Raw genomic sequence first — 27624 nt, 5'->3', positions numbered from 1 at the left:
CAGCCCATGCTGTGAGTGGTCGAACAGGAGACGACCGTTCTGGTTCTGCTGGTAGTTCCGCCAGGCCTCATGGCGAGCATTCAGATCTCCTCCAACTACGAAGCGGGAACCGGTACGGGTGATGGTGGACAGGTCCTTCTTGAATTTAGCCGCTAGTCCACTGCTGGCGGCACACTGTCGAGGGCAGTAGACGGCGATGAACTGGACGTATCCAGTCGACGACTCCACCTCCACACCAAGGGCCTCGATGATAGTGGTGCGGATATGGGACAGAGTGTGGTATTTTATTCCTTTCTTGACGACGACCGCAACACCACCCCCCTGGAGCTGGTGCGATCAAGCCGGATAATGTTGTGGTCAGGCAACCAGAAGCTGTCACCGGACTTTAGATGGGTCTCGGTTAGAAGGCCCACGTCGATGCTGTGCTTGCGGAGGAAGTCGGCAAGCTCAATCTCTTTTGCTCTTACAGAGCAAGCATTCCAGGTGACGATACTTAGCGGTTTAGACGCCATACTGGATGATGAACTTACCGAGCACTTGGATCTGTTCGGGCTTATTGCGGCACTTACGAAGAGCACCGGACATGTTGACGAAGATTTCCATCAGTTCATCCGCTGAGAACAGATCGGGGTTGTTGTTTTGCGCTGTTGGTTGTCTCCAGAATCCAGGGGGGGATGGAGAGCTTTGGCCAGCAGAATCACCGGAAGTTGCTTGAGCGGAATGCACCCGCGAATTCACTTGCCTTTGCTGAGGAGCACGAAGGGGCGGGAAATCCTCCGTCCGAAATGCCGGGACTTTGTCCTTCTTGCGTCCAGGTTGGTTGTTAGTTGCCGCCTGTTTTCGGATGCGTTTGAAGTCCTCGCGTTTGGAGCACTGTCTGTCGGAACCTTGATGAGCACCACCACAGTTGGCGCATTTTAACGCCACGACTCCATCCGCAGGGAAGTTGGAAGTGGCGTGTTCTTGAGCGCAGTTGCTACAGCGTGGCTTGATGTTGCAGTTGCGAGTGCCGTGTCCAAAGTTCAGACATCGTTGGCACTGGGTCACATCGCGATGGCCTCCACGGTATGGCTCCCATCGTACGATTATGGAGTAGATTGAGCGGATAGCCTGCAGCGCATTCAGCGTCACCGTTCCCTTCTGGAAGTGCACCAGGAAAAGACAATCCGGGTACGTCTTCACGTTTTCGTCTCGCCTCGTCATCCGAAAGACAGCGATTGGGGCCAGCTTGTACCGGTCCTTGAGTTCTTCTTCGATCGCCTTGGGATCAACATCCGGTAGACCCCTGATGACTACCTTGAAGGGCTTTTCACCGGGGATGTCGTGCGTGAAGTATTCCGCATTGGAATCCTTCAGGAATTTGACTGCGATTTCGTATTCCGCTTTCGTCCGGAGCATCACCTTAGTGCCGATCCTGCTGATCTTGTACTCAGCTGCGATGCCCAGCGATGCGAAATCGCCAATGAGCGTCTTGAGTGGCACTACCTTCACCACCAGTGGAGGAAGCTTGATTTTCGCCGCACTCGGGCCGGCAGAATTCTCGGTTTCGACGGCGTCGCCGAAATCACCGATGTCGCTGGCGTTCGTCGCGGTAACATCGTCGCGTCCGCTCGTACCATCGGACTGACCTTGGTTCTTCTTCCCCTTTTTCGTCCGCTTCACCGGGACTGGGTTGGTATTTCCAACATCGGTGGGCAGAGTAGCGTACCTATTTGAGGTAGGTACCGAGCTACCCTCACCACTGTTCTTCTTCTCCGCTTGTTAACGAAGTCGGCTCCGAGAGCGCTGTCTTCCCATCACGCGATGCGACCGACACTTCTGACGACGCGACGTGCAGTATATCTGCAAACGTTTGTAACAAACTATAGATTTATCGAACAACTCGACAAAGCGAGCAAAGACCGAACTCAACTGCTTGACGTTCAAGCAGAGAATGATGACTGATGTTGATATAGCCATTGATAGTTATAACAGAGTCTTTTATACTTTCATTCAACCAAGTTTCACTCACACATACAATATCAACATTACTAATTTTTACAATCTGACGCAATTCCTCAATTTTACAAAGCCTATGAGCACAAATACTTTGGCTATTTACACAGCATACAGAAAGCTTACCATTATATAACGCGGATTTCATTACGGTACCGGGAATGCACCAGTTCGTCGAGGTGTAAAAGCTGGAATTGTTAGCCATTAGACAAATGAGAAGACGACACAGCAATAAAGAGAGGGTAGTATATGAGCATTTCTTCAAAAACAAAGTTTACAATTTTCAATATATACATAAAGTTACTGCAAATGTGACGCAAACAATATAAACAAACTATAGATTTCTTTACCAGAGCCCGAAGCATTAAGGTTATAGCACCATCCAAAGCTATCATAGCTAGATCACAACAACGACAGCAGCAGCAGCATCTCGAACAGACTTTTAGGAAGGGAAAATCAAGGAACTCAAGGAGAGGAGAGGAAGGAATAACAAAAACTAGTAAGGAAAGGGTTTAAACTGGTATGTTGAAATCACTCTCCGACGATACAGCAATCTCCTTCTCTTCTCCGCTTCGCTTCACGAACAGTATACCACCTCGCGTAAACACGCCCTGCAGCTTACCATTCTTCTTCAGTTGCAGTGCCTTGGACCGTAATTCTCTGATGTTAGGTCCCAAATTTTCATTAATGTAAATTCGTTTGTTAAATGTGAATCCGATCCCGGAGAGCGACAAAGACCGAGAGCGTTAATACCGGGAGTAAAAGTCGTTTCGCTGGACAGTGATTGCAAATTGCAACAAGATCATGTAGACGTTTCCAGCAGCCAGAGCTCCCTTTGAGAGCCGACGGATGTCTACCAGTGGAAAATTACTCTCAGCGTAGCCGAAATTTCTGCACCATGTGTGGAAGTAGGACAGCAGATCTTCTCCATCCACGAACGGGATTCCGCTAATCACGAGATCGTTCATACGAGTGGATCTGTCCAGTGCCAATGATGTCTGCCTCTTTGCCTTATCAACCGAAGAGGAAATTTTGGCAAACGTTCTGTTGTTCTCCTCTCGTAGTTTCTCCATATCCGATGCTATGTCTTCCCGAAGTTCCCTCAGCTGTGATGTGAGTGATGTGAGCGAAACTCCCAATTTTGGAAGTCCTCTTTTGCACTCTGTTGATAGCTAGCCAACTGAGACTGCATAAGGTTCGCGAGATCCACAACGGTCATATCGCCATCTGACTTAGCGGTTGAGTTATTACGCAAACGTGTTTGTTTCTCAGCCATGGCGGGATTTATCATACAACACAAGTAAACAACTGTTCGAATTTCTGTCTTTTGTTCACCGCACAAACAGCTTATGGCGAAAAAACTGATACCAAAAATTCACTTTTCTCCGATAATCGGCGTGTAATTCAATTACAATTTACTCGCTTGCGAATCCGGATCACTTAATCTTCTACTTTATTAGTCTGTGGTGATTTATTCGCGGGAATAAAACATCTGTTTTACTGTTTGCACTTCGACAGCAAACTTTATGTACACTTATATTACATCTTTAGTATGTGTGACTTTACGTAAGCTTACCGGTTACACCATTGCTCAGGTCAAGGAAAACGCAACATTTGATTTTTAAACTTGAGGAAAACAATAAAAAGTCACTGTAAGTGTGTGTAGCTTTCTGTGTGTAGGTGAAAGTAGCTTTCTTAACCCTCCGTTAGTCGCGCTGTTGTACTTTGTACGAGCAACGAGCATTCCTCAAAAACTTGTTTTGATCTAAACAAGCTAAACTTTGATTACAGTAAACACCTAAAAATGCGGATAATAGGAAAAATGTAAATGGAAACCGCGTAAAATGTGACCGTACTACGTGGGATTTGACTTAATTGATTACAACCAAGGTTGCGAAGACTCATTTCAGCTAAAACAATGTTTTTCTAAATTATGAAATAATTAGATGCCATGATCAAATTTTGAATTGGTAGGATGCAAGAAGAGGTTGCAAAGAATGTGTTTGACATATTAAACCTGTTTATTTCACTTCATGAGAGTCACAATCAGCGATTTTTCACAAACTCACTCACTCACTCACTCACTCACTCACTCACTCAGCGATCAGCAAATCGCTGATTGTGACTCATAGAAAGCAAAATTTACAGGTTTTATGTTTCCAACGCATACTTTGTAACCTCTTCTTGTAAGTTACAAGTAAAACATGCCATCATACCATCTTTTGGTTTTATTATTCCGAAAAACATTATTTTAGCTGAAATGAGTCTTTGCAACCTTGATTACAACATGGAATATATCGAGATCCTGGCCAGATAAAAAGTTACTGTCTCCGACAAAGTTGTTCAGGAGATCATAGCCTTGTCGCTGGTGGACAGTAGTTCAGAATTTTCTCACTAAGTAGCGCTAGTATACATGTGAAATTCTCGCATATGATATATCTCGAGATCCTGACCAGATAGAAAGTTACTGTCTTTCAGGAGGTCAAAACCTATTGCTTGGTGCTCAAAAGTTCAGAATTTGCTCACTACGCGACGCTAGTATACACGTGAAATTCTCATATAAAATAACTCGAGTTCCCAACCAGATAGAAAGGTACTGTCTTCGGCATAGTTGTTCAGGATGTCAAGGCTTTTTCGCAGGTGGACAGTAGTTCAGAGTTTTCTCACATATAAAATATTTCTAGATCCTGACCAGATAGAAAGTAAATGTATTCGGCAAAGTTTTTCAGGAAGTCAAGATCTTTTTGTTGTGTGACAATAGTTCAGAATTTACCCACTATGCGGCGCTAGTATATACGTGCCTTTCTCGCATATTCAATAGCTCGAGATCTTGATCAGCTAGAAAGTTAATATCTTCGGCAAAGTTGTTTAGGGGGTCAAGACTTTTTGGCTGGTAAACAGTAGTTAAGAATTTTCTCACCACGTGGCGTTAGTATACATGTACACTTCTGGCATATGCTATATCTCGAGACCCTGATCAGATAGAAAGTTACTGACTACGACAAAGTTGTTCAGGAGGTCAAAGTCTTTTGGCTGGTGGACAGCAGTTCAGAATTTTCTCACTTCATGGTGCTCCTTAGAGATGAACTAGCCTAAGGCTGAAAATCTCTTAAATAAAGAATAAAAAAAAAAAAAAACTTCATGGTGCTAGTATGCATGTGAATTTCTCGCATATAAAATATCTCATGTTCTTGACCAGATAGGAAATTACTGTCGTCAGCAAAGTTGTTCAGAATATCACAAAATTTTTGCTCGTGGACAGTTGTTCAAAATTTTCTCACTACGTAGCGCTAGTGAAATGTGAAATTCTCGCTTGTGATAGATCTCGTGATCCTAACGAGATCGAAAGTTACTGTCTTGAACAAAGTTGTTCAGGTGGTTAAAACCTATTTTTTGTTGCACAATGCTTCAGAATTTTCTCACTACGCAGCGCTAGTATACACGTGAAATTTTCACGTATAAAATATCTCGAGATCCGGACCAAATAGAAAGTTACTGTTTTGGGCAAAGTTGTTCAGGAGGTCATGGTCTTTTGGCTGGTGAAAAGTAGTTCAGAATTTTCTCACTGCGCTGCGCTAGTATACACGTGAAATCCTCATATATGCTACAGCTCGAGATCCCAAATAGCTAGAAAATTACTGTCTTCGGCAGAGTTGTTTAGGAGATTAAAGCTGTTTTGCTGGGGAACAGTAAATATTCCAGAATATTTTCGGTGTGCGACGTTAGTGTGCATGTAAAATATTTGTATATGCTCTAGCTTAAGGTCAGGAAGTAACTGTCATCGTCAAAGTTGTACATGCGGCAAAGTTCTTCCAGATGACGAACATGCAAATGTGTTTTTTTCAAAGCTCTTTCATTTTACGTCCAATTTTTGATCTCTTTAGGTTATTTGAATGGTATGAATGAACGATAATAATGTAGTAATGACAGTTCGACATTTGTTCGCCTTGTTCGCCTTGTTTACGTTCGTGTTTTACCATAGAATTTGTGTGTGTAAATCTGGTTTTTAATGTTCAAAATTGTGCGTAAACAATACTATTTTCGACAATCTCTCCGAAACGTGTGGAATATCGATAAATTTCGTGCTGTCGTTTGCTGTAATCAACACGTCATCCTCGCATCATCGAATCCCAACCCGTCTCCATCTTTTCACTGTGCAGCTCCGTCAAAGCAGAATGGACCAAAAACAATGCGGAGAATGTCAGCTCGTTATCAACGAGCTCGAGCCGCTGCGCTGTGGTTTTTGCGAAACATTCTGCCACATCAGCCAGCAGTGTTGCGGTATTAATATCCGCAATCTGAAGGACCCATTATCAGCTGGAAAGATACTCTTCGTTTGCAATTCCTGTCGTGGGGTTCTACATGGCCGCTCTATCCGCTGTTTCATTGACGATCAGCAGCAACAACAAATGCAACCCCCCTCGCTTGCTTCGTTGCCAGATCAGGTTCGGCAACTGTATGATGCCATGGCTGAGCTAAGTAAAAAAGTCGACAATTTCGACATTTGTTAGATCTTGTTCTGGCAAATGACTCAGCATTACCAGACACTTCTGTTTCTCTACCGGTCGAGCCACTGATCGATCTAGATGCCGACCATCCCGCTCTCGTCGTGTCACTCAGTTTATCCACTCCAATTGAATATATACCGTTTTCCGAGTGCTGCTTTCTGGACTTTTGCCGGGCCGATTACACTGCATTGAACAATGCGCTTGCCGAAATAGATTGGCACTGTATCGAAACGGCCGCTAGTGTCAATGATGCTGTGGATTGCTTCAGCTCTGCGCTGGAAGAAGTTATTTTCCGCACTGTCCCAGCAAGACGTCCCCCGCAGAAGCCTCCATGGTCGAACCCACGCCTACGTAAACTAAAACGTCAGCGATCCGCCGCACTCCGAAGGTACTGCAGCTCTCGCTCACCGTTCTACAAGCAACAGTTTAATTTCGCAAGTCGTCGCTATCGAAACTACAACCACTTCCTCTATAATCGGCATGTGAGACGCACGGAAGCAAACCTTCGGTCGAACCCGAAAGGTTTTTGGTCGTTTGTAAATTCAAAACGGAAAGAATCCGGGCTGCCTTGTTCCATGTTCCTCGGAGTTGATACGGCCAGCCGCGAAAGTGAAAAATGCCGCTTGTTTGCTCATCAATTCAAACAAGTCTTCCACGATTTTTCCGCTTCACCGACACAGGTGTTGGTCGCAACCTCCGGGATGCCACGTGATGTTTTTAGTTTTGACATACCTCACATCACTGAAGACATGGTGATAGCCGCAACACGCAAAACGAAGAACTCATTCGCCGCTGGTCCTGACGGAATTCCCTCGTCAGTTTTAAAACGATGTGCAGTCAACCTCTGCCTTCCACTTGCGCGACTTTTTAATTTCTCGGCACAGCAAAGTGAATTCCCCGCTGGAAGCTTTCCTATCTGTTTTCAATTCACAAAAAAGGAGACAAACGGAATGTCGCTAATTATCGTGGGCTTTCCTCCATGTGCGCCTGCTCTAAACTTGCCGAAATTATTGTAAATGATGCTCTGTTTATGTGCTGTAAAAATTATATCGATACGGACCAACATGGTTCTTACCCCAAGCGATCGGTTTCCACGAACCTGGTGCAGTTTACCTCTGACTGTCTGCGAAGCTTGGATGCTGGATGGCAAGTTGATGCTGCATACATGGACTTAAAAGCCGCTTTTGACAGGGTGGATCATGAAATCCTGCTTGCTAAGTTGGAGATACTAGATGTCTCGTCTACGGCTGTGAAATGGTTCAGATCGTACTTAGTGAATCGCTCTGTACGAGTCAAGATTGGCGCGACGGAATCAAATGTTTTCTCAAACAACTCGGGAGTCCCGCAAGGCAGCAACCTGGGACCTCTGCTGTTTTTGATCTTTTTAAACGCTCTGTTGTTACCATCTGGATGTCGTCTTTTCTACGCAGATGACGCCAAAATCTACAAAATTATCAAAAGCCTCTCGGACTGTTGGGATCTCCAGCATATGCTATGTATTTTCGCTGACTGGTGCACGAGAAATTTGATGGGCCTGAGCATCGAAAAATGCAACGTCATCTCCTATCACCGTAAAAACGAACCAATTATGTTTGACTATGTGCTCTTTGGACGTTGCATTGCCCGTGTAGAACAAATAAAGGATCTCGGTGTTACTCTGGACTGCGGGCTCACCTTCAAAATCCATTACAACGACATAATTTCCCGAGCCAATCGCCAACTGGGTTTTATTTTCAAAATTGCCGATGAGTTCCGGGACCCGTTATGCCTCAGATCACTTTACTGCTCACTTGTGCGGTCTATATTAGAATCAAGTGCAGTTGTATGGTGCCCTTTCCAAGCCACTTGGATCGCTAGAATCGAATCTGTTCAACGAAAGTTTGTGAGATGTGCTCTTCGTTTCTTGATCTGGCGTGACTCATCGAACCTGCCACCGTACGAGGAGCGTTGCCGTCTTCTGGGCATCGAACCGCTAGTGGTGCGACGGACGGTCGCTCAAGCTATGTTTGCTGGAAAGCTTCTCACGGGTGACATCGACTGTCCAACGTTGCTGGCCCAGCTAAATATATATGCTCCTGAGAGACCTCTTCGTCAACGCGAATTTCTGTTTTTGGAGCCACGAGGCAGAAATTATACGCAGAATGAGCCAATTCGTGCAATCAGCCGACAATTTAACTACTTTTATTGCGAATTTGACTTTAACGTATCAGCAAATGTGTTTCGTCACCGGTTACTTGACCGTTTTCGGTTCGTTGACCATAACTATTTAGATTAGGTTTTATTCATTAAGACATTAATTGTCAGTTGAATTATTGAATAAACACATAAACAAATAAACAAATGGTATACCATAAGGGTTCTACTACTATTTATATTTCGTTTTATGACTTTCTCAGTCAGTTTGACGACAAACGGAGACTGTTTTACCCTTGAAAAAGGCCACAATAAACGGCCGAAACGTCGGGCAATGCACAACTAACGGTTTGAATTACCCTAGACTGAGAAAGCCATAAAAACGAAATCTCCATACAACCAGTCGAACAACCAAATCAATCACTACTTATATTTTCAATTTTTTTTTTAAAGAAATCCAGAATATATTTGTCTTATCCCACTTAGGCTGATGTAAGTTGTATTTTTATTTTATGATATTTGATATGCGAGAATTGTCCGCCAAGTTTTGAGAAATTTCTGAGCTACTGTTCATCAGCCAAAAGATATTTATCTCCTTAACAGCTTTGCCAAATACAGTAAATTTCTACCTGTGCAGTACCTCATGATATTATATATGCGAAAATTTCACGTATATCCTAGCACCGCGTAGTGAGAAAATTATGTACTGTCGACCAACGAAAAAGTTTTGATCTCTTGGACAACTTTGCCGATGACAGTTTAGTAGGTCTCGAAATATATCTAATGCGAGAATTGCACGTGTATACAAGCGCAATCATGTGAAAAAAAAATTGAATTTCTGGCCACCAGCCAAAAGGCCTTGGCCCCCTGAACAACTTTGCAGAAGACAGTAACATTATATTTGGTCAGGATCTCGTGATATTTTATATGCGAGAATTTCACGTGTATACTAACGCCACGTAGTGTAAAAATTCTAAACTATTGTGCACCAAGCAATAGGCATTGACCTCATGAACAACTTTTTCAAAAACAGTAATTTTCTACCTGTTCAGAATCTCGAGCTATAGCATACGCGATAATTGTACACGTTTACTGGCGCCACGTGGTGAGAAAATTCTGGGCTACTGTCTATCAGCCAATAAGTCTTGACTCCCTGAACAAGTTTGCCGAAGACAGTAGCTGTATATCTGCTCAGGATCTCGAGCCATTGTATATGTGAAAATTGCACGTATATACTAGCGCCACGTAGTGAGAATTTTCAGATCTACTCCACCAACGAAAAAATCTTGACTTCCTGAAAAACTTTGCCGAAGAAAGTAACTTTCTATCTGGTCAGAATGTCGTAATATTTTATATGAGAATTTCACGTGTATACTAGCGCCGCGTATTGAGAAAATTTTGAACTATGGTGCACCAAGAAATAGGCTTTGATCTCATCAACAACTTTGTCGACGACAGTAACTTTCAAACTGGTCATAATCTCGATAATTTCACATGTATTCTAGCGCTACGTAGTGAGAAAGTTCTAAACTACTCTCCACCAGCGAAAAGGTTATGATATTTAGAACAACTTTGCCCAAGACAGTAACTTTCTATCTGGTCAGGATCTCGAGATTTTCTATGTTGTAACCAATTAAGTCAAATCCCACGTAGTACGCACACCGTTTACGCGGTTTTCATTCACATTTTCTCTATTATCCGCATTTTTTGGTGGTTAACTGTGATAAAAGTTTAGCTTGTTTAGTTAAAAACAAGTTCTTTAAGGAATACCCGTTGGTTTCATATCGATTGGTAGCTCGGCTGCAAAATGGCAATGGAAAACTCACACTGTTGTACAAAGTACAACGCGCGAGTACTCGTGTAACAAAAGTTGGCGCGAGTAACGGAGGGTTAATAGGTATGAAGCTCTAAATCTAGGTTTGAAATCTTGTTGAGAGCGCTGCCTTGAATGCGTTGATCGTTGTCTGGTGTTTTGTTCCAGATGATAGCACCTGCGATCATCACACTCTTGTTCTTCGAAGTGGTGTGATGGGGAATCGCAAAGCAACGCGTCCGCTCATGCTGTCCTCTTCTCAGGTGTTGCTGCAGATAAGGAGGGAAAGTTCCAGCGGACCCCTGGTGAATAAAACAGCTAATTCTATTCCGGTAGTTCGTGTCAAGATCGTGTCCCAAAATAGAGTTCATAACCGCAGCAGTAGCCTTGAAACAACGGTTTAGCTGATCACGGAGCGCTGATGACAGTCCACGATAGTAAGTGACGTCACAGTACACAGCAAAAAAATAATTTTGATATCACATCAAAGTGGATGCACTACAATCATGTCGAAAATTTCATGTAATTTTTATGACCACATAAATAAACAAATGCAGTAAAAGCAGCGTAATGTCAGTTCATGCATTGTATTAATGATAATTTTGTCCTTTTTAGCATATTACTACATCACCATATTTTCGACATGATTGTAGTGCATCCACTTTGACGTGATATCAAAATTATTTTTTTGCTGTGTAGGTAGAAAACGGCACGACCACTTCTTGCACCAATTTTATTCGGCTTTGAACTGACCAAACTGGAGCGAATCTTCGGACCGTCCGCAACGTTCCAAAAACTTTGGCCGTTATATCGTTCACATGTCCATTCCACTTCAGATTACGATCCATTTTTAGACCAAGATTCACTACGTTGTCTGACAAAAGAATGTGTTCTCCACAGAAAACGATTTTAGTAGCTGGTGCTACCGCCCCTTCTTTGCAAAAAATGATTGCTTTCGCCTTCTTCGGGTTAGGGAAAAGAGAGTTCTGTCTGGCCCATCGCTCTATGCTCTCCAGATCGTTTTTCATGATTTCGACGAGTTGGTTGGTGTAGATCCACCGACAAACCGACATGAATGACCATAGCAAAAACAATAAAATGTCTGACCAAAGCGCACTAATGACATCTAACTCCGGGTTCGCGGGAAATATTTAGCTAAACCATGAGCCCGCATGCAAAAGTTATGAATTGGTTCGTGTCTGATCTATACTGGACAAATTATTTTTATCTAGATCAAAAAATCCTATAGTTTTGACAGTTCGGATCACTGCACATTTAAATCGACCGTTTACGATTTTCGGGCATAAGTCAGAATTAAGTGTCATGTCGGTTTGTCGGTGGTAGATCTGTAGGTCATCAGCGTTGAGCTGATAGCTACATCTCAGTCCACGGGGTAGGCTATTGATGTAGAGGCTAAACAGTAAAGCGCTCAAACAAGAGCCTTGGGGTGTACCATCCACCACTGAGAAGATATCACATTTCCTATTCGTACCACCTGGGTGCGATGATCGAGGAAAGAAGAGATAAGATCACATGCACCATGGGTGAAAGAAAATCCCTCTGTAATTTGCGATGATCAATACAGTTGCATGCCAACGAGAAGTCAACAAGGACCATAACTGTGCACTGTTCGTCATAGATATCGTGCTTCACCTTTGCCAAAGCTGTTGTTGTGCTATGACCTTTTCTATAGCCTGATTGGTTCGATGCAAGAAGCCTACGATCATCCGCGTCCACGTGCCCAACAAATTGGTCGGGCAGGATCTTTAGGTTCAGTCTGATTTGTTACTTTCGGTATAGGAATGATGAGAGCCTTTTTCCAGACAGCAGGGAACGATCTAGCATCAACCACCGCATTGTAGAGGTGAACCAGCATAGGCAATACAAACGGAACCAATATCTTAACAAATGAGATAGGGATTCCATTTGAACCTGCAGCGTTGGTTTGAACTTCCATGACACTCGTGACACTTCGTTGGTTGTAGTCCTTGGGAAATCGAGCTGCGTCCTACCACGGTCCGTAGCGGTACGGTGTGCCTGTTCAACTTCTGCTCTATTGTCTGTCACAAGAAGTCGATGTCTTTCGCAGAAGAAACGGTTCATCTCATCAGGATCAGCATGTTCAGTGGCTACGTTCTTCTTGGCATTGTTATGCACGCCTTCACGCCGGAGGTTGCTCAAAGCTTTTTTTGTTTTGCAGGAAGGTTGTGTGCAAAATGCGTTTCCGCGTATCACCTCTTTGCTGCTGATATCAACGATGCTACCTTACTGCGTTTTCGTACGAAGTCGTTCCATCATTGATCGTCGTTTCTTCTCCTGTTCAAGGTTGCAAATACTCATTTCAGCTAAAATAATGTTTTTTGGAATAATAAAACCAAGAGATGGTATGATGGCATGTTTTACTTGTAACTTACAAGAAGAGGTTACAAAGTATGCGTTTGAAACATAAAACCTGTAAATTTTGCTTTCTATGAGTCACAATCAGCGATTTTCTGATCGCTGAGTGAGTGAGTGAGTGAGTGAGTGAGTGAGTTTGTGAAAAATCACTGATTGTGACTCTCATGAAGTGAAATAAACAGGTTTAATATTTCAAACACATTCTTTGCAATCTCTTCTTGTATCCTACTAATTCAAAATATGATCATGGCATCTAATTATTTCATAATTTAGAAAAACATTGTTTTAGCTGAAATGAGTATTTGCAACCTTGCTCCTGTTGGGATTTCGCGAGTAGAGTGCGTGTGCTAGGTCTCTCACGGCAATCGCCATTTCAATTTCTGCTGTAATCCACGGCGTACGTATATCTTTTACTACAATTTCACGTTCAGGAGCATGTCTAATAGACAACGTCTATCCATTAGGTTATGCAGTTTGGTTGTTATGATCTGTGCCTTAGTGTTAACGTCGTCAGTATTGAGTGCCTCTCTGAAGTCCGTTGCTTGGAAGTCTGCCTTAAGTGCAACAACATCAACATTACGAAAATGTCTGACCATACTACGTTGAGGTGCTGCTTTCCTAACTCTAACGTCGGAGGTCAAGAAAATGAACTGATGATCTGAGAGGCTCGAGGGTTTTTGTCTTAGCTGTACGTATAGATTCAGGACTGTCTGTGATGAGCAGATCGATTGTCGTTGAACTGCTTTCTGCTATTCTTGTAGGTGGTGTTGTTAGGATGGTAAGATGGAAAGCATCGTGATTACGGATGAGCGCTCTTAGATTTTCTGATGGTTGTGGAGCAGTGACGTTGATGTTAAAGTCTCTGGCGACGAAGAATCGGTCGGAGGCGAAATTCTGGTTATCGAAAGGAAGCTTCTCGTACTCTCGTACAAAATGCGGGTTCGAAACGGAGGGATTGTAGATGGTGACGATTCCAATGTTGAGATCGTTGATTTTTACCTTAACGACGAGATATTCGAACCTTTGCGCTAGAGAAACATCTGGATCGTATGTAGATTTGAGTACAGGGGTTGCCGTCAGACCTTTTAACACGTAAATCCCAATTCCTCCACAGGATTTGCTTCCACGGCCTTGGTTGGATGGTAATGAATGTTTCACGAAGTTATATGCTGGTACATGAACTGGTTCAACAGTAGCAGATGATTTTAGTTTCATTTCCGTTACTGCGAAGAAGTGGTATTCCGTCTTGTGAAGCGATAGTTTGAGTTCGTCTATGCGGTTTTCAAGTCCTCTTACATTTAGATGTCCAAGTCGTAGGTTAGAGATGTTATTGTTCGGCATATTTGTTGGAGATATTCATATTTTGAGAAAGGTTAGCGCACGGTGGGTGGCCATTGTTGGTATGATACGTCTGCAGACACGGCGTCGTAAAACACTGAGGACTCATCCATGCAAGCATCAGTCCCAGAGATCCTATCGTGCCGGACGAAAATAGACTGGGCTATTTTCTTTTGCTTCAGCCTTAGGGCATAACTTGGCGTCTTTGTGCTTTTCGAAGTAGCGTTTGAGAACTAGCGATCTCATCTCTCTGCTATCGAAAGCGACAAGCACCGTGGGGGTGAGGCTTCGGTCACTCCATTTGAAAGGCTTCACTGGGGGGTCGGAACCAAGCTATAACGTGCGACATATTTTCTGTGATGCCGAAGAAGCAGAAACGAACGTTTTCGCCAGAACGAAAAGGAACCTTCCCAAGTAACATTTTAAGTTTTATGAAATACTACAAAGCAACTATAAAACAACATTCATAAAACCCTGGTCAAGGCTATTTTATCATTAATGCATCCACCAAAAACTCATTAAGACTAGAATATGTCTAGTTGGCCCACCATGGAGAAGGTTATGAAGGGTGTATTCTCGAAGCTCTTCAAGATTTATTTACTGCAAAAGGTTGTATGACGAACGCATTGAGAACCATTTGAAAGCTACAATAAAAACTATTTAGCAACAATAAAAACCCTTTCCACGCGATTTCCCCTAGCCGCTCGCTAAATCCACTAGGAAAGCATCAATCAAAATAGAAATGGATTTATGAATATCGATCTTATCAAAATAATTAAAATAGAAACTGATGGTATAAAAATCTTGTTGAATGTCCAAATTTATAACAATAGTTCTCAAGTAGCCATTTAGGCCTAGTTTTAAGTATCTGCACGAGCTTTTCAGTGGCAATGCACGTCATCTCAAGACCGTACAGTAGGCGACTATCGATGACGGCTTTTGCAACCCGGAAACGAGTGTCGCGATTGTTAGACCGGTGGGGGCGAGAGATGGTGCGGATCAAGTTGATCCTACTGCGGCAGTCGTCCTTGATCGCCTTAAAGTCGATCGTCGATCGGACCGCCTTCTTCAGTGGTATGGGCTGGCTTTGAACTTTGATAGGTGGCCCGCTGACACGGTGCCGGGATGGACACACGTGGCACCTGACGCTTTTGGTGGCCGAGAGCTGGAAACCTACCGCGCTGGCCCACCTGGCTACAGCGGAGACAGCTGCCTGAGCATTATATAACAGTAAAGCTGAATGTCGTTCCAGAGTGACCCAAATGGAAACCGAAATAACTAACATGGTTATTTCTGACAATCAAGAAGTTAAATTTTGACAACCATGGCTCAAAAACCGGTCGATCGACAGCACGGGGATTTTCGAACATAGAAAATAACTTTCGAAGTGTCACTTTTATCCACGAGTTAAATTTAACTTAGCAAATGGTTCACAGCCTAAAGCGTGTCATTATTCAGCGTAAGATTCTGCGTTCACACATTCGGATAACTGTACATGCCACATGATTAATTATACTAATGCATAAATGGTACAGGCATCGAAAGCTCTCAATTAATAACTGTGGAAGTACATTTGGAACACTAAGTTGAGACCACGCAATAACCTAATATGTGATAAGCATTAAGCTTGAAATGCGAAGAAGAAGAAGAATAAGAAGAACACCAAAATTAGTGAACTCACTACTATCAACCGGTGGAAACTAAAGATTTTAAATTGGCTCACTACTTGACTAGCCTATTGGTCCCAAGCAAATCGATTAACGTACCCCATTCTAGTCGAAATTCTAGTACTACACAATGTTTGTTTTGATTCGATTCGCTACGAAAGTTTGACAGGTAAATTGAGGGGTTCGTGGATTTTCCTATGTTTTGAGGGGTGCATCGATTAGCTTGGGACCGAAGAGAGTACTAGAGCTGAGTCAAAAAGTTGAGCACGTTTCTTCTACTAGTCTTAGAGTTACCTCTATGCTACTGTGCTGCGAATGGTCAACATTGCATGCATAACAATATCCCACTCAATCAATTCCACATTCTTAACATTACCGATTGTTATATGAAGAAAATGTTCCTCCATGAAATCTAATCGCTCTAATCCTCGGTAAAAATCTCATTCCTGCCGGATGCATGATACCCTCCAGCTCCGTAAGCTCAATCTGTTATTTATCTACACACTTAGAAATAACTAATTTTACACGTGACGGAATCCATCTTTGACATAAAAGATGAGACGTAAACAAACATGGCATGCAATATTAAGTGCTCCGAGCCTGAAAAGTTCGTTGCTCGAAAAACAGTACGTTTGAATAAGCTATATTTCGCGTCTGTTATGGCTCAAATTGTCAAAATTGACGCTCGTATATGTCACTCTCAAAGCACCTAAATTAACATGATTCTGTAGATATATAAGCTGACAGTGGATTTATGTCCAGAAGAAAAATGCTCAAGCTAATTTTTTTTAGCAGCCTGAAATACCATCCGGCAGGAGCTACTCGTCCTGATACTGCGCTGTTATTTTTCACCGTACTGCTTCCACGACGGCAGGTGCTGCTGCTGCTACACCGGACATTGCAACAACGTTTCGCAAATCTTGGCATATTTATCGCGCAGCCTGTCACGCAGCTTAAGTTCCGTTTCTCGGCTAGCGTCGTCCCGGTCGTGCTCCCAGTATAATGTTCTAGGCAAGAAAAACAAAACATTCAAGGTGTCAGAATACCGGGCTGCCAAGCATGCAATTATTCACAACCAAAGTTAGCCCGATGATAGGCACTGTCGGCACTGCCAGCACAGCGCGGCATCCTTGAGGCACACTGAGAAAAAAGTTGGCGTAAAATAAGCGTGTAGAGTGACCAACACTTGTATTTTGTCCATAAATCTTTTGTTCATTCAGCTTTTTGTCAGGGGGCTCATCATTTGACCTTTTCTTTATTTGAGATTTGTTCATTCAACCTTTTGCCCAATCGACCTTTTCTCCATTCGACCTTTTCTCCATTTGACCTTTTTGACGTAGGACTACGTCTTTAATTTCTATATTGGGGGTCACAATAAAAAAAAACGAAATTCAGTCATGTAATGAAAAATCCCAAACACGGACGCAACGATAGAGCGCAAATCGAACAAACGACACATTGTGCTTGCTCACAAGAGCAAGCGCAATGCTCGGTTGATCGCTCACCAGTTCACCACTGAAAGGAAGAAAGGAGAAAAGCAGCGATTGTAAAAACGCTTGGCAAATCTTCTTTTCTTCGTCATTTGCTTTCGAGCAACGGACGAATAAGCGTCAGAAACGACGCATGAGTGGAACAGCACGCATCGCAACAATACGAAGACGACCACGACAACGAAAGCACCCACATCGACCGGAGGAAAGGCTTCCCGCAATAGGAAGCATGATTTGGCATCGACTTGCACTGGTGTGGCCACCATTTGAAGAACAACCGGCCCTTTTCAGGGCCACCAATTTGAAAACGGAAAGAGTTAAGAACTAAATTATCAACATAGTTGTTCCGTCCACTAGCGGTCCTACGTCAAGCTTCCGTTTGTGCCCCTAGGCACAGACCCATCTACTTTTTCCATTTAACCGTTTGTGCATTCGACCGTTTTTCCATTCGACCATTTCTCCATTCGACCTTTTCTCCATTCGACTTTTTCTCCATTTGACTATTTGTTAATTCGACCATTTGTGCATTCGACCTTTTGTCTATTCGACCGTTTGCCCATTCGACCATTTGTCCATTCAACCTTTTGTCTATTCGACATTTTGTCCATTTGACCTTTTTTTTTCCATTAGAACTATTGTCTAAAGGGTGTCCACGATGAAATTGCCACACACAAAATTGATTCGCAAAATTCGAGTTTTTATCCGATTGCCATCAAATTTTCAGGGATTGAGAAATAACTATTAAACTTCATTTTACCATTTTACTCGTATTTTATTTACAGTCCATACGCAAATGCCCGCACCTTGGCCTTAACCCCGGCCATAAGATTCTGCACAACCTGTGAATCAACCGTTTTTTGCATGTAAACCCATACTTTCTTCAGTTCCTCGACTGTCTTCACTACCTTAGGTCGTTTAAGAAGGTGCTGCTTCATAATCGCCCAGTACTTCTCGATGGGGCGGAGCTCCGGAGTGTTGGGAGGGTTGAACATTTTCGGCACGAAATTGACCTTATTGTCCGCATACCACTTCAGCACGTCCTTGGAGTAGTGGCATGAGGCCAAATCCGGCCAGAAGATTGTTGGGACGTTGTGGGCCTTCAGGAGAGGAAGCAGCCGCTTCTGGAGGCACTCTTTTATGTACACCTGTCCGTTCATCGTGTCCTGGGTCACGAAAGGTGCACTTGTAAATAATGCATTATGAACTAAATCCACCCAAATTTTCATTAAATTCTACCCAACGGTTAAAAAGTTAGAGCAATTTCATAGTGTGGCAATTTCATCGTGGACACCCTTTATTCGACCATTTGTCCATTAGACCTTATGTCCATTCATCTTTTTATCAATCTTCTCATCATTCGACCTTGTGTCCATTTGAGAAGCATGTTTAATTCTTAAAGTCAATCTATAATATCTTTACAACGGTACCAAAAAATTCAAATTTGGTCAAAAAATGACAACGTTACAGGCTCAAACGTGAATTTTTTTTTATCAAGAATATCCGTATACACAATACTTTATTTCAATTATAACTATACCAGAATATTATTTCAGAAGCATACTTTGTTGCAAAAGTTCTTAGTACACGTAATTATCATTAAATTAGTGCCCAAGATTCAAATTGGGTTAAAAACTACAAAGTAGATTGATTTTTGACGTAGGACTACGTCTGTGATTTCTATATTGGGGTACACTTTTAAAAACCGAAAATGGAACAAGTAACAAACTTTTGAAAGATTTCGAACGTTAATAACTCAGCTGCCCCTGGACCAATTTCAATAACTTTATCACCAATCGATCAGAAATATGTCTACGCAATTGTTAATATTAAAACTTTATCATTATTCAAAATGACACTGTTGAAATTTTCCCGAATGTGTAACTGTTGCTATGATGATTTAAATTATCACCGATTGGCTGCGACAAGCGATTTCTCTTACACAGATTTCAAAGTTGAACTCTATCTGGTCTCACCAAACGGTGTTTATTTTAATCACCGGTTGGTTAGTGGTGGTGTTCTCCAGTACACCACGAAATGCTCCCCGCGAGCAGCTAGCGACCAAGGCTGGCCTCAACCGCTGATCGGATTTCCAATCTCCGTGTGTGGGGGTGTCCGGTCCGTCGGCATCAGCTGCAGCAGCAGCATTGCTTTCGGCTCGTGTCGTTGAAGATTGTTCTCCAGTACACAACGAAAGGCTGCCTGCAAGCAGTGAGCTGCAGCCTACATGAGCATCCATAGAAGAAGGAAGAAGTCGTGAGTCACTCTGGGCAATCTACGCCAAGCGCGTCACCTTCATTCCAAACAACATACAGCTTACCAGCCTTATCTGTGTTTAACACCCTAGAAGCTCAGCATTACTCAACCATCACGACAAAACGGTCCTTTTCTGGACCATCATAAAATTGTAAAAGAGTATTTTTTGAACATTGAATCGGATGTCAGTTCCCATATTAAGATAGATCTGGAATTAGGACGTAACAGATTTTGTAAACAATGACTTCTTTCGATGATGTCTTGAAAGTCAAGGTTCGCCCACGCAAATCAACAACACCATCAGGTAGGGCAAGACTTCCCCTACCCGGCGGTAATGTTGGTTTGCATGGTTGTGCCTTGAATTCCTAAAAATCATCGAGAGAAGTCATTGTTTACAACAACTGTTTACAACAACATTGGGGGTTCAATTTCAAAAACCAAAGTCGGTTGCGGCTACTTTCATGTCTGATTTTGATCCAGAGATGATGGATTTTAATTCTTAATACGCCAATCGATAGTAATTTTTTCTACGAAATTGTTTAAATTAAGTCTATCATTTTTCAAGAAGTCACTATTGAAAATTGCACGAATGTGCAACTGTTTATAGTTAAAATTATCACCGAATGCCTGCGAAAAGCGATTTCCCTTACTCAGATTTCAAAATTGAGTTCTATCCGGTCTCGCCAAACGGTGTTTATTCAATCACCGCGTGGCTCCATTACACAACGAAAAACTGCCTGCAGGAATCGATCTGCAGCCCACATGATCATCCATAGAAGGAGGAAGAAGCCGCGCCGCTGATTGGAATCAGTAGCTCTTCGTGAGTTGCTGTGGGCCATCTATGTCAAGTGCGTCATACTAAAGAGTATAAACAGAGAGTACCCCACTCAAATTCCTATTCCAAAACACAAAACACAAGCTCCTGCTGCAGTTAACAAATTAGATTTATTCTATAAGACCACGTAGTCCTACGTCACCATTGCGTACAACACCATAGGGTTGGTCCTTGTAGTTTTATAAAAATATTAGATAAATTTTAAGAAAATCACGTTAAACTTAGTGCAGAATTAGACAGAAGTTAGGTTTTACAAACATTTTAGGAATTTAGTTATGAAGAAAATAGTGCAAGTGGAACTTAAACTGGTTGACAAATGATAGAGTTACGATGATTCCAGTAAAAGTCGTTTCTTAAAGGTCAAAAATACACCTTCCAGACATTTACGCCACCTCTAAATCTAAATATTTTTGCCTAGCCAAGCCATTTTGAAAAAGAAAAACGAACGAATTTAAGATTCGAAAAATTAGCCGCACCCTATTGTGCATTGAGCCAGCATCTACCAGCAGGAGATTTCAGAAATAACTGAAACTCGTGCTAGTTGCTTTAGCTGTATGAGTGAACTAGCATAAGTGTAAACAGCCCATTATCATAAAATTGGTTAGAATACTGGGCCACGGAACCTTTGAATCACCATTGTAGGAATGGTCCGAATCAGTAGTTTACTTGAGCGGTAAGCGGGATTTCATTAGTGACAAATTCTTTGAAAAATAGTTAAAATTTACATCACTCATCAAGGTCATGAGCAAAAATCTCATCCCTTGTATGTTGCGTCTGAAGTTCATTAGGTATTGATTAGTCTACTGATAAAGCAACCGGGTTCAGAGAAATATGAATGTTGCAATAATATTGTGTTGGTTCCTTGACTGATAACCCACAGTATGACTCTATAAAACAACTTTCTTTCTCAGAATTTGCAGTCGCAGTTCTTATACGACGTCTAGATCAGCATCGTCGAGAGAATACTGCGAGAAGTGCGATTCAGTATGGGATTAGAACTGCTGCGAGGCAGAGTGGTGTGTTCAAAAATAGTGACTTTTGAATATTTGATGGATTTTCTGTGGAATTATGTGCCGCGATTAGAACATACAGTCTTCGTCACTTATCTTTCCGGTTTCCTTGACGGATGATTGTTGATGTAAACAAAGTAATAACCGTGCGAACGTTTGTCCATATCACGGCCTACTTGAATTCCTATCTCTTCCCCGTTGCAGCGAGAGTGACAAGTTCCGCTAAAACGTGACACTGATCTAAATTTCAACCCCATTTTTTCATCCTTTCAGCTTTCCATCGTTGACAACCGTGTGTGGGGAAAAAAGTGAAAAACTGATAGAACAAAACAGAGGAAAACTGATCCTAGTGAAACAAATTGCCAATACGAAAAAAAAATCACCCCTTTGAAAAGAAGAAAAGCTCCCAAAGTGTTACAACACATACACGCAAGCGGGGTGAGAGCGAGAAGCCATCACTCCCCTTCGAGTGAGAGTGAGCAGGTCCCAAATGGGCCAAAGGGAAAACAGCGTGAGTGTTTTGGAAAAGTGACAAAAACGGCGTTTGGTGGTGCGTCTGTGTGTTAGTGAAGGTAATGCGATTAGAACTTTTTCGCCAGTGAAACAACAGTGAGTGCACAGAGCGAGAGATCGATCGAGAAAGAGTGAGGGAGTGAGTGAGAGCGGGAAGCTCTCGCACCAGTGTGGTGAGACCAAGATGGCGTCGGCGCCTAAAGTTATTCCAGCAGCAGCAGCAGGTCAGGAGGAGCAAGCTGCTCTTCGTGCCCCTTCCAGCAGCAGCTGCACCGTCAACGGACGCCATCGTTCTCGGTTCTACAACTGTCAGCAGCCCAGCTGCTCCTGCTCCACCTCCCCCAACTCCAGCGAATGCATCCGGCACAGTCGTAACAATAATCATAATCGCAATAATAATAACCGTAACAGTTGCAACCGTCGCCGCCGACGGTTAGATCTTATGAGTGCGTCTCGAGTGTGGCTGTCGGTGGGCCTGGTCCTGGGCTATCTCGGGTGCCTGGGAGCCGGTTTCGTGCTGGATGGATCGCAGAATAGCTTCGCCCAGTTCCGGAAGTGGTACACCGGACTGAATGGCACCCTGGAGCTGGAGTTTAAAACCGAACAGCCGAACGGGTTGGTGCTCTACACCGACGACGGGGGGACGTACGACTTTTTCGAGCTGAAACTGGTGGAGGGGGCACTGAGGTTACGCTACAACTTGGGTGGTGGAGCGCAGATTATCACCGTCGGGCGGGATCTGCACGACGGACACTGGCACAAGGTTCAGGTGAGTAGCAGCGTCTATTGTGGGTTGTTTTGGTGGTGGGGGAATGAATTTCTAATTAGGAACCTACGCGGAATTTTATGAATGTCGGTGAATGCGTTGGAATCCCTGATGATGGAGGAATTTCTAGGAGGAGGGACAATTTGCGCGGGTGCATGCATTGTTAATAACAGTTAGCTTCGTGGAAGTGCTGACCATTCTACTGGAATGGGCTTCCGGTAAGTGAGAAAAATTTGCTACCTTAATTTCTGCTACGGATCGAATTTAAATATTCTGTAGGGGATGACGGAGTAAGACCGCCACCCTAAACAATAAATTGTGTAGCTCTGAATGAGCGGGAAATATCACATTTTGCTATGCTACATTTGAATTAGCGTTCCCCTGATAAAAAAAATGTATGGCTTTATTGCTAAACTACGTGTTAAGGGTATTATAGACATCATTTGTGGAATAGTTCTACCATTCCGGTTATCGTTCGTGTATGGTATTTGTTTATTAAAGTCAGTTACCTACACACAACATTTTTTAAATTTTCTTATTCATCACATTTTCTTAAATTTCCATCAATTTTTCGAACGAAAAAATGACTGCTTCTTTAACAAGCGGGGCAAAAATGGACAAAACCGTGACTTTAATGAATATATCGGCTGACAAACGGTTTCAGACAACATGTTGTACATACACAAAAACTCTGCTGAATAGATTGGTGGCACTCTCATTGGCCGGAGACTGTTGCCTGCTGAGATAAAAGGCCGGGATCAACCCGAGTTCCCAATCAAATAGGAAATGCCACTGATATATTACTGAAAATTTGTAGCACCAACAATCAATACGAAACTAACGATTTTAAATTGGCTCACTACTTGACTAGCCTATTGGTCCCAAGCAAATCGATTAAGGTATCCTATTCTAGTCAAAATGCTAGTATTACACAATGTTTGTTTTGATTAGCTATGAAATTTTGACAGATAAAATGAGGGGTTATTGGATTTTCCTATGTTTCGAGGGGTGAATCGACTAGCTTGGGATCGAAGATAGTACCAGAGCTGAGCCAAAAAGTTGAGCACGTTTCTTCGGGACCTACTAGTCTTAGAGTTACCTCTATGGTAGCACTAAGTATATATGGTGTAACGACACCATACACATCCTCGACAAAGTGGCAAATTATTTAAATTGTCCAAGATCCTTGCAAGTTTTTCTTTATCACCGTCGGGTTTCAGAATAGCAAGTTAAAAGCCTATTTCATATGGAAATGATATTTTGAGATAAAGTGGCCATATCATGGTTCTCCATTTTGTAAACAAACCTTGTAAGGACATTTTCTCGCAAACCGAAACCTACATTCGCAAACCAAAAACACAATCGGGTAGAAGAGAATTTCACATACTTGTTCATTGTGTTGGTTTGCGTTGGCGGACTTCGGTTTGCGACAACAAGGCCTTTTTTCCGTGTTGGGTATTTTGATCACTGCGATTAGTACTTAGATCTATTGTGATATATTCCCCGTTTTAATATTGCTTTATCAGCATGCAGCAGGAAAGCATTTTCCCAGTCAGGTATTACATTTCGAATGAATTGCACTACTTGGCTGGAAACTGAATTCCAAATATCATAGCGTTCTGTCAGAAAAAAATCCGCCTCTTATTGAAGATTGCTGTACAACAGCATAGCAGGTGTTCAGAGTCTTCGTTTTCTATGCCACATAATCGACACATGTCATCTTGAAGTTTTCCTATTAGCTTCAAGTGATATTTACATGGACAGTGCCCTGTTATTAAACCAGTATACATACTGAGATCTTTCTTTGATAGTTCAAGAGTTTTGCTAGTCATTGAAATGCTCGGATTAATAAACCGATTCGACTGCCTAGCAATGAGAGTGTTATTCCAATTGAACTCCATTCTAAGAGAGCAAGCAGAAACTCCACAGATTGGTTCTGGTCCTAAAAAATGTTTAGATGATCCAAGCCTAACTAGTGTGTCGGTTTTCTCATTCCCTTGAATTCCGCAGGAACCCAAAATAGGTTCTCTTGGTTTTGACAGGCCAATTTTTGGAGTGACATTACACATTCTCACACAAGTTTAGAATTACATGTTGCTGATTTCAAAGCATTTAGTGCTGCTTGGCTATCCGACATAAGGCAGATATTCGAATGTCTTTCATTTCTACGCAAGCAAATTTTAGAACATTCAATAATTGCTTGGACTTCTGCTTGGAACACGGTAAGCCAGTAGCCCATAGATATTGAGATATTTATTCCTGGACCTGTTACCCCTACTCCTACACGATTATTCAATCTAGAGCCGTCTGCATAAAAGACAATTGATTCTGCACGAATGTTTGGTCCCCCATTGTTCCACAAATCGTGATCCGCATCTGCTACATTGTAAAGACGATCGAAGTGATATTTTTTCTTCATCCAATCTTCATTTTGTATCACAAGAGAATCAATATTGAACATTTTTAGGATGCTCATATGTCCTCTAAGATCACCTTCAAGGAAGTGCTGTGACCGTTGGATCCTTAATGCACTCCTTTCGGCTTCTAATTGAGTAAATTGATGCAACAGAAGCAGATAAAGTAGAGCATCTAGTGCCATACTTGGTGTGCGCTCATTGCTCCAGTTATTGAGAGAGTAGCTAGCCTTTGCAGCCTCCCCAGCTTCTTCTGAGCTAATTTTTCATTGGTTTTAGGCCACCAAACCAATGATGCATAGCTTATTCTGGGTCTTACAATCGTCAAATAAATCCAGTGGATCATTTTAGGTCCCCATTTCCTACCAAAAGTTGTTTTACTTATCCAAAGAGCAACAATTACTAATTAATGACTTGTTCTAGATGCGAATTCCAATTTAGTTTGCTGTCAAAAGTAACTCCCAAATACTTGACTGTGTTTGAAAGTTCTAAAATTATTCCTTTCAGTTCAATACTATTTATGGACATTTTTTGACGTAGGACTACGTCTGTGATTTCTATATGGGGGTACACTTTCTGAAAACCAAAAATAGAACATGTAACAAAATTATGAAAGATTTTGAACGTTAATAACTCAGCTGCCCCTGAACCAATTTCAATAATTTTATCACCAATCGATAAGAAATATTTCTACGCATCTGTTAAATTTAAGACTTATCATTTTACAAAACGACACTATTAAAAATTGCAAGAATGTGTAACTGTTGCTATAAAAAACATTTGGTAATAAATGGGGACTGAAACCTAAAATGATCGATTGGATCTATAAGGCTATAATAAGACCCAGAATAACATATGCATCATTAGTTTGGTGGCCAAAAACAAAAGTAAATATGCTCAAAAAAAACTCGAAAAGTTGCAAAGACTTGCTACAATTTCCATCACAGGAGCAATTCGTAGCACGCCCTCTAAAGCGCTAGATACAATGCTAAATCTGCTTCCCTTACATATATTTGTGCAGTTAGAAGCCGAAAGAAACGCACTAAGGTTAAAAAGAACAAAACAGTTTTTTGATGGGGACGTTAGGGGTCATCTCAGTATTTTGAAGGAATTTAAAATTAATTCTTTATTAACTCATGAAGACTGGATGAATAGACAGTACAACTTTGAAAGACTATTCAACGTCACTGAACCTAGTCGCACTGAATGGGAATCAGGGGGACCTAGTATTCAACCAGGATCAGTAATTGTCTACACTGATGGATCCAAATTAAACAACAGAGTTGGCGCTGGGGTAACGGGTCCTGGTGTCAACATATCAATATGTATGGGTAAGTGGCCAACCGTATTTCAAGCAGAAATACAGGCAATTATTGAATGTGCTACGGTTTGTTTATGTCGTAATTACAAACATACAAATTTATATATTTTCTCTGACAGTCAAGCTGCCCTAAAAGCATTGAGGTCAGTTACATGTTGTTCTAAACTGGTTTGGGAATGCATTCAATTACTACAGCAGGTGGCTAAAAATAGTACAGTTAACTTATTTTGGGTACCTGGGCACTGTGGGGTTGAAGGTAATGAAAATGCTGATTTATTAGCAAGATTGGGATCATCAAAACCATTCCTAGGTCCAGAACTATTTTGTGGGGCCTCAGAATGTACCCTCAAAATAGAACTAAAAAACTGGGAAAAATCGATGATAGATAACATTTGGAAAAACACTAAAATAGCTCGACAGTCCAAAAGATTTATATCACCTAATAAAGGAGCAACTCAAAGACTTCTTAGTCTCTCCAAAAAAGATCTATGTACTTTTAGTGGCCTAGTTACGGGCCACTATTCAAGTAAATATTATTTAAAACAGCTAGGCAAATTGGAAGATGACAAGTGTCGATTCTGCAACCTAGAGAGTGAAAACTCGGAACATTTACTATGTAACTGTGCAGTACTTTTTCATAAAAGGAAAACTTTTTTCGATAAGCGTTTAATACAGCCCTCAGAAGTATGGATGACTCATCCCAGTAAGGCAATAAAGTTCATTCGTTCTATAATGCCTTACTGGGACAATGCCTATAGTCAGCTAGTGGAAATCACTCAAACAAATAGTGATACAACACCCTGATGTGGCATACATTAAACCGGGGCCCGCCACAATAGATCAAATAACTGGTCGCAGTGGAAAAATGTACCCAAAAAAAGGAAAAAAAAAACTGTTGCTACGATAATTGAAATTATCACCGCTAGCGTCCGAAAAGCGATTTCCCTAACACTTATTTAAAAAATGAATACCATCCGGTCTCACCAAATGGTGTTTATTCAATCACCGCGTGGTGAGTGATGGTTTTCTCCAGTACACAAAGAAAGGCTCCCCGCAAGCAGTTAGCTATCAAGGCTGCCCACAACCGCTGATCGAATTCAGTTCCAATCACCTTGTGTGGTGGTGTCCGGTCGTCGGCATCAGCAGCAGCATTGCTTTCGGTGCGTGACGT

The 27624-nt window shown here is 42.1% G+C and overlaps 1 protein-coding gene across 12 annotated transcripts in view; it reads left to right on the top strand.

Annotated features, from left to right (window-relative positions):
* The window catches only part of Nrx-1 (Neurexin 1), a 559574-nt gene that overhangs the window by 6892 nt on the left and 525058 nt on the right, over positions 1 to 27624 (top strand). For 7 of the 12 annotated variants that reach the window (XM_065223155.1, XM_065223154.1, XM_065223158.1 and 4 more), the window contains exon 1: positions 21452 to 22721. In XM_065223155.1, the coding sequence (XP_065079227.1) occupies positions 22137 to 22721 (585 nt within the window). In that variant the 5' untranslated portion in view covers positions 21452 to 22136. The other 5 variants (XM_065223152.1, XM_065223153.1, XM_065223150.1 and 2 more) reach the window with 5 other exon arrangements.

The sequence above is a fragment of the Ochlerotatus camptorhynchus genome, unplaced genomic scaffold (assembly GCF_037179485.1).
Source record: "Ochlerotatus camptorhynchus isolate MF236.1 unplaced genomic scaffold, CSIRO-AGI_Acam_v1.1 ptg000185l, whole genome shotgun sequence".
Lineage (NCBI taxonomy): Eukaryota > Metazoa > Arthropoda > Insecta > Diptera > Culicidae > Ochlerotatus > Ochlerotatus camptorhynchus.
This window is presented reverse-complemented; position numbering and strand designations above follow the sequence as displayed.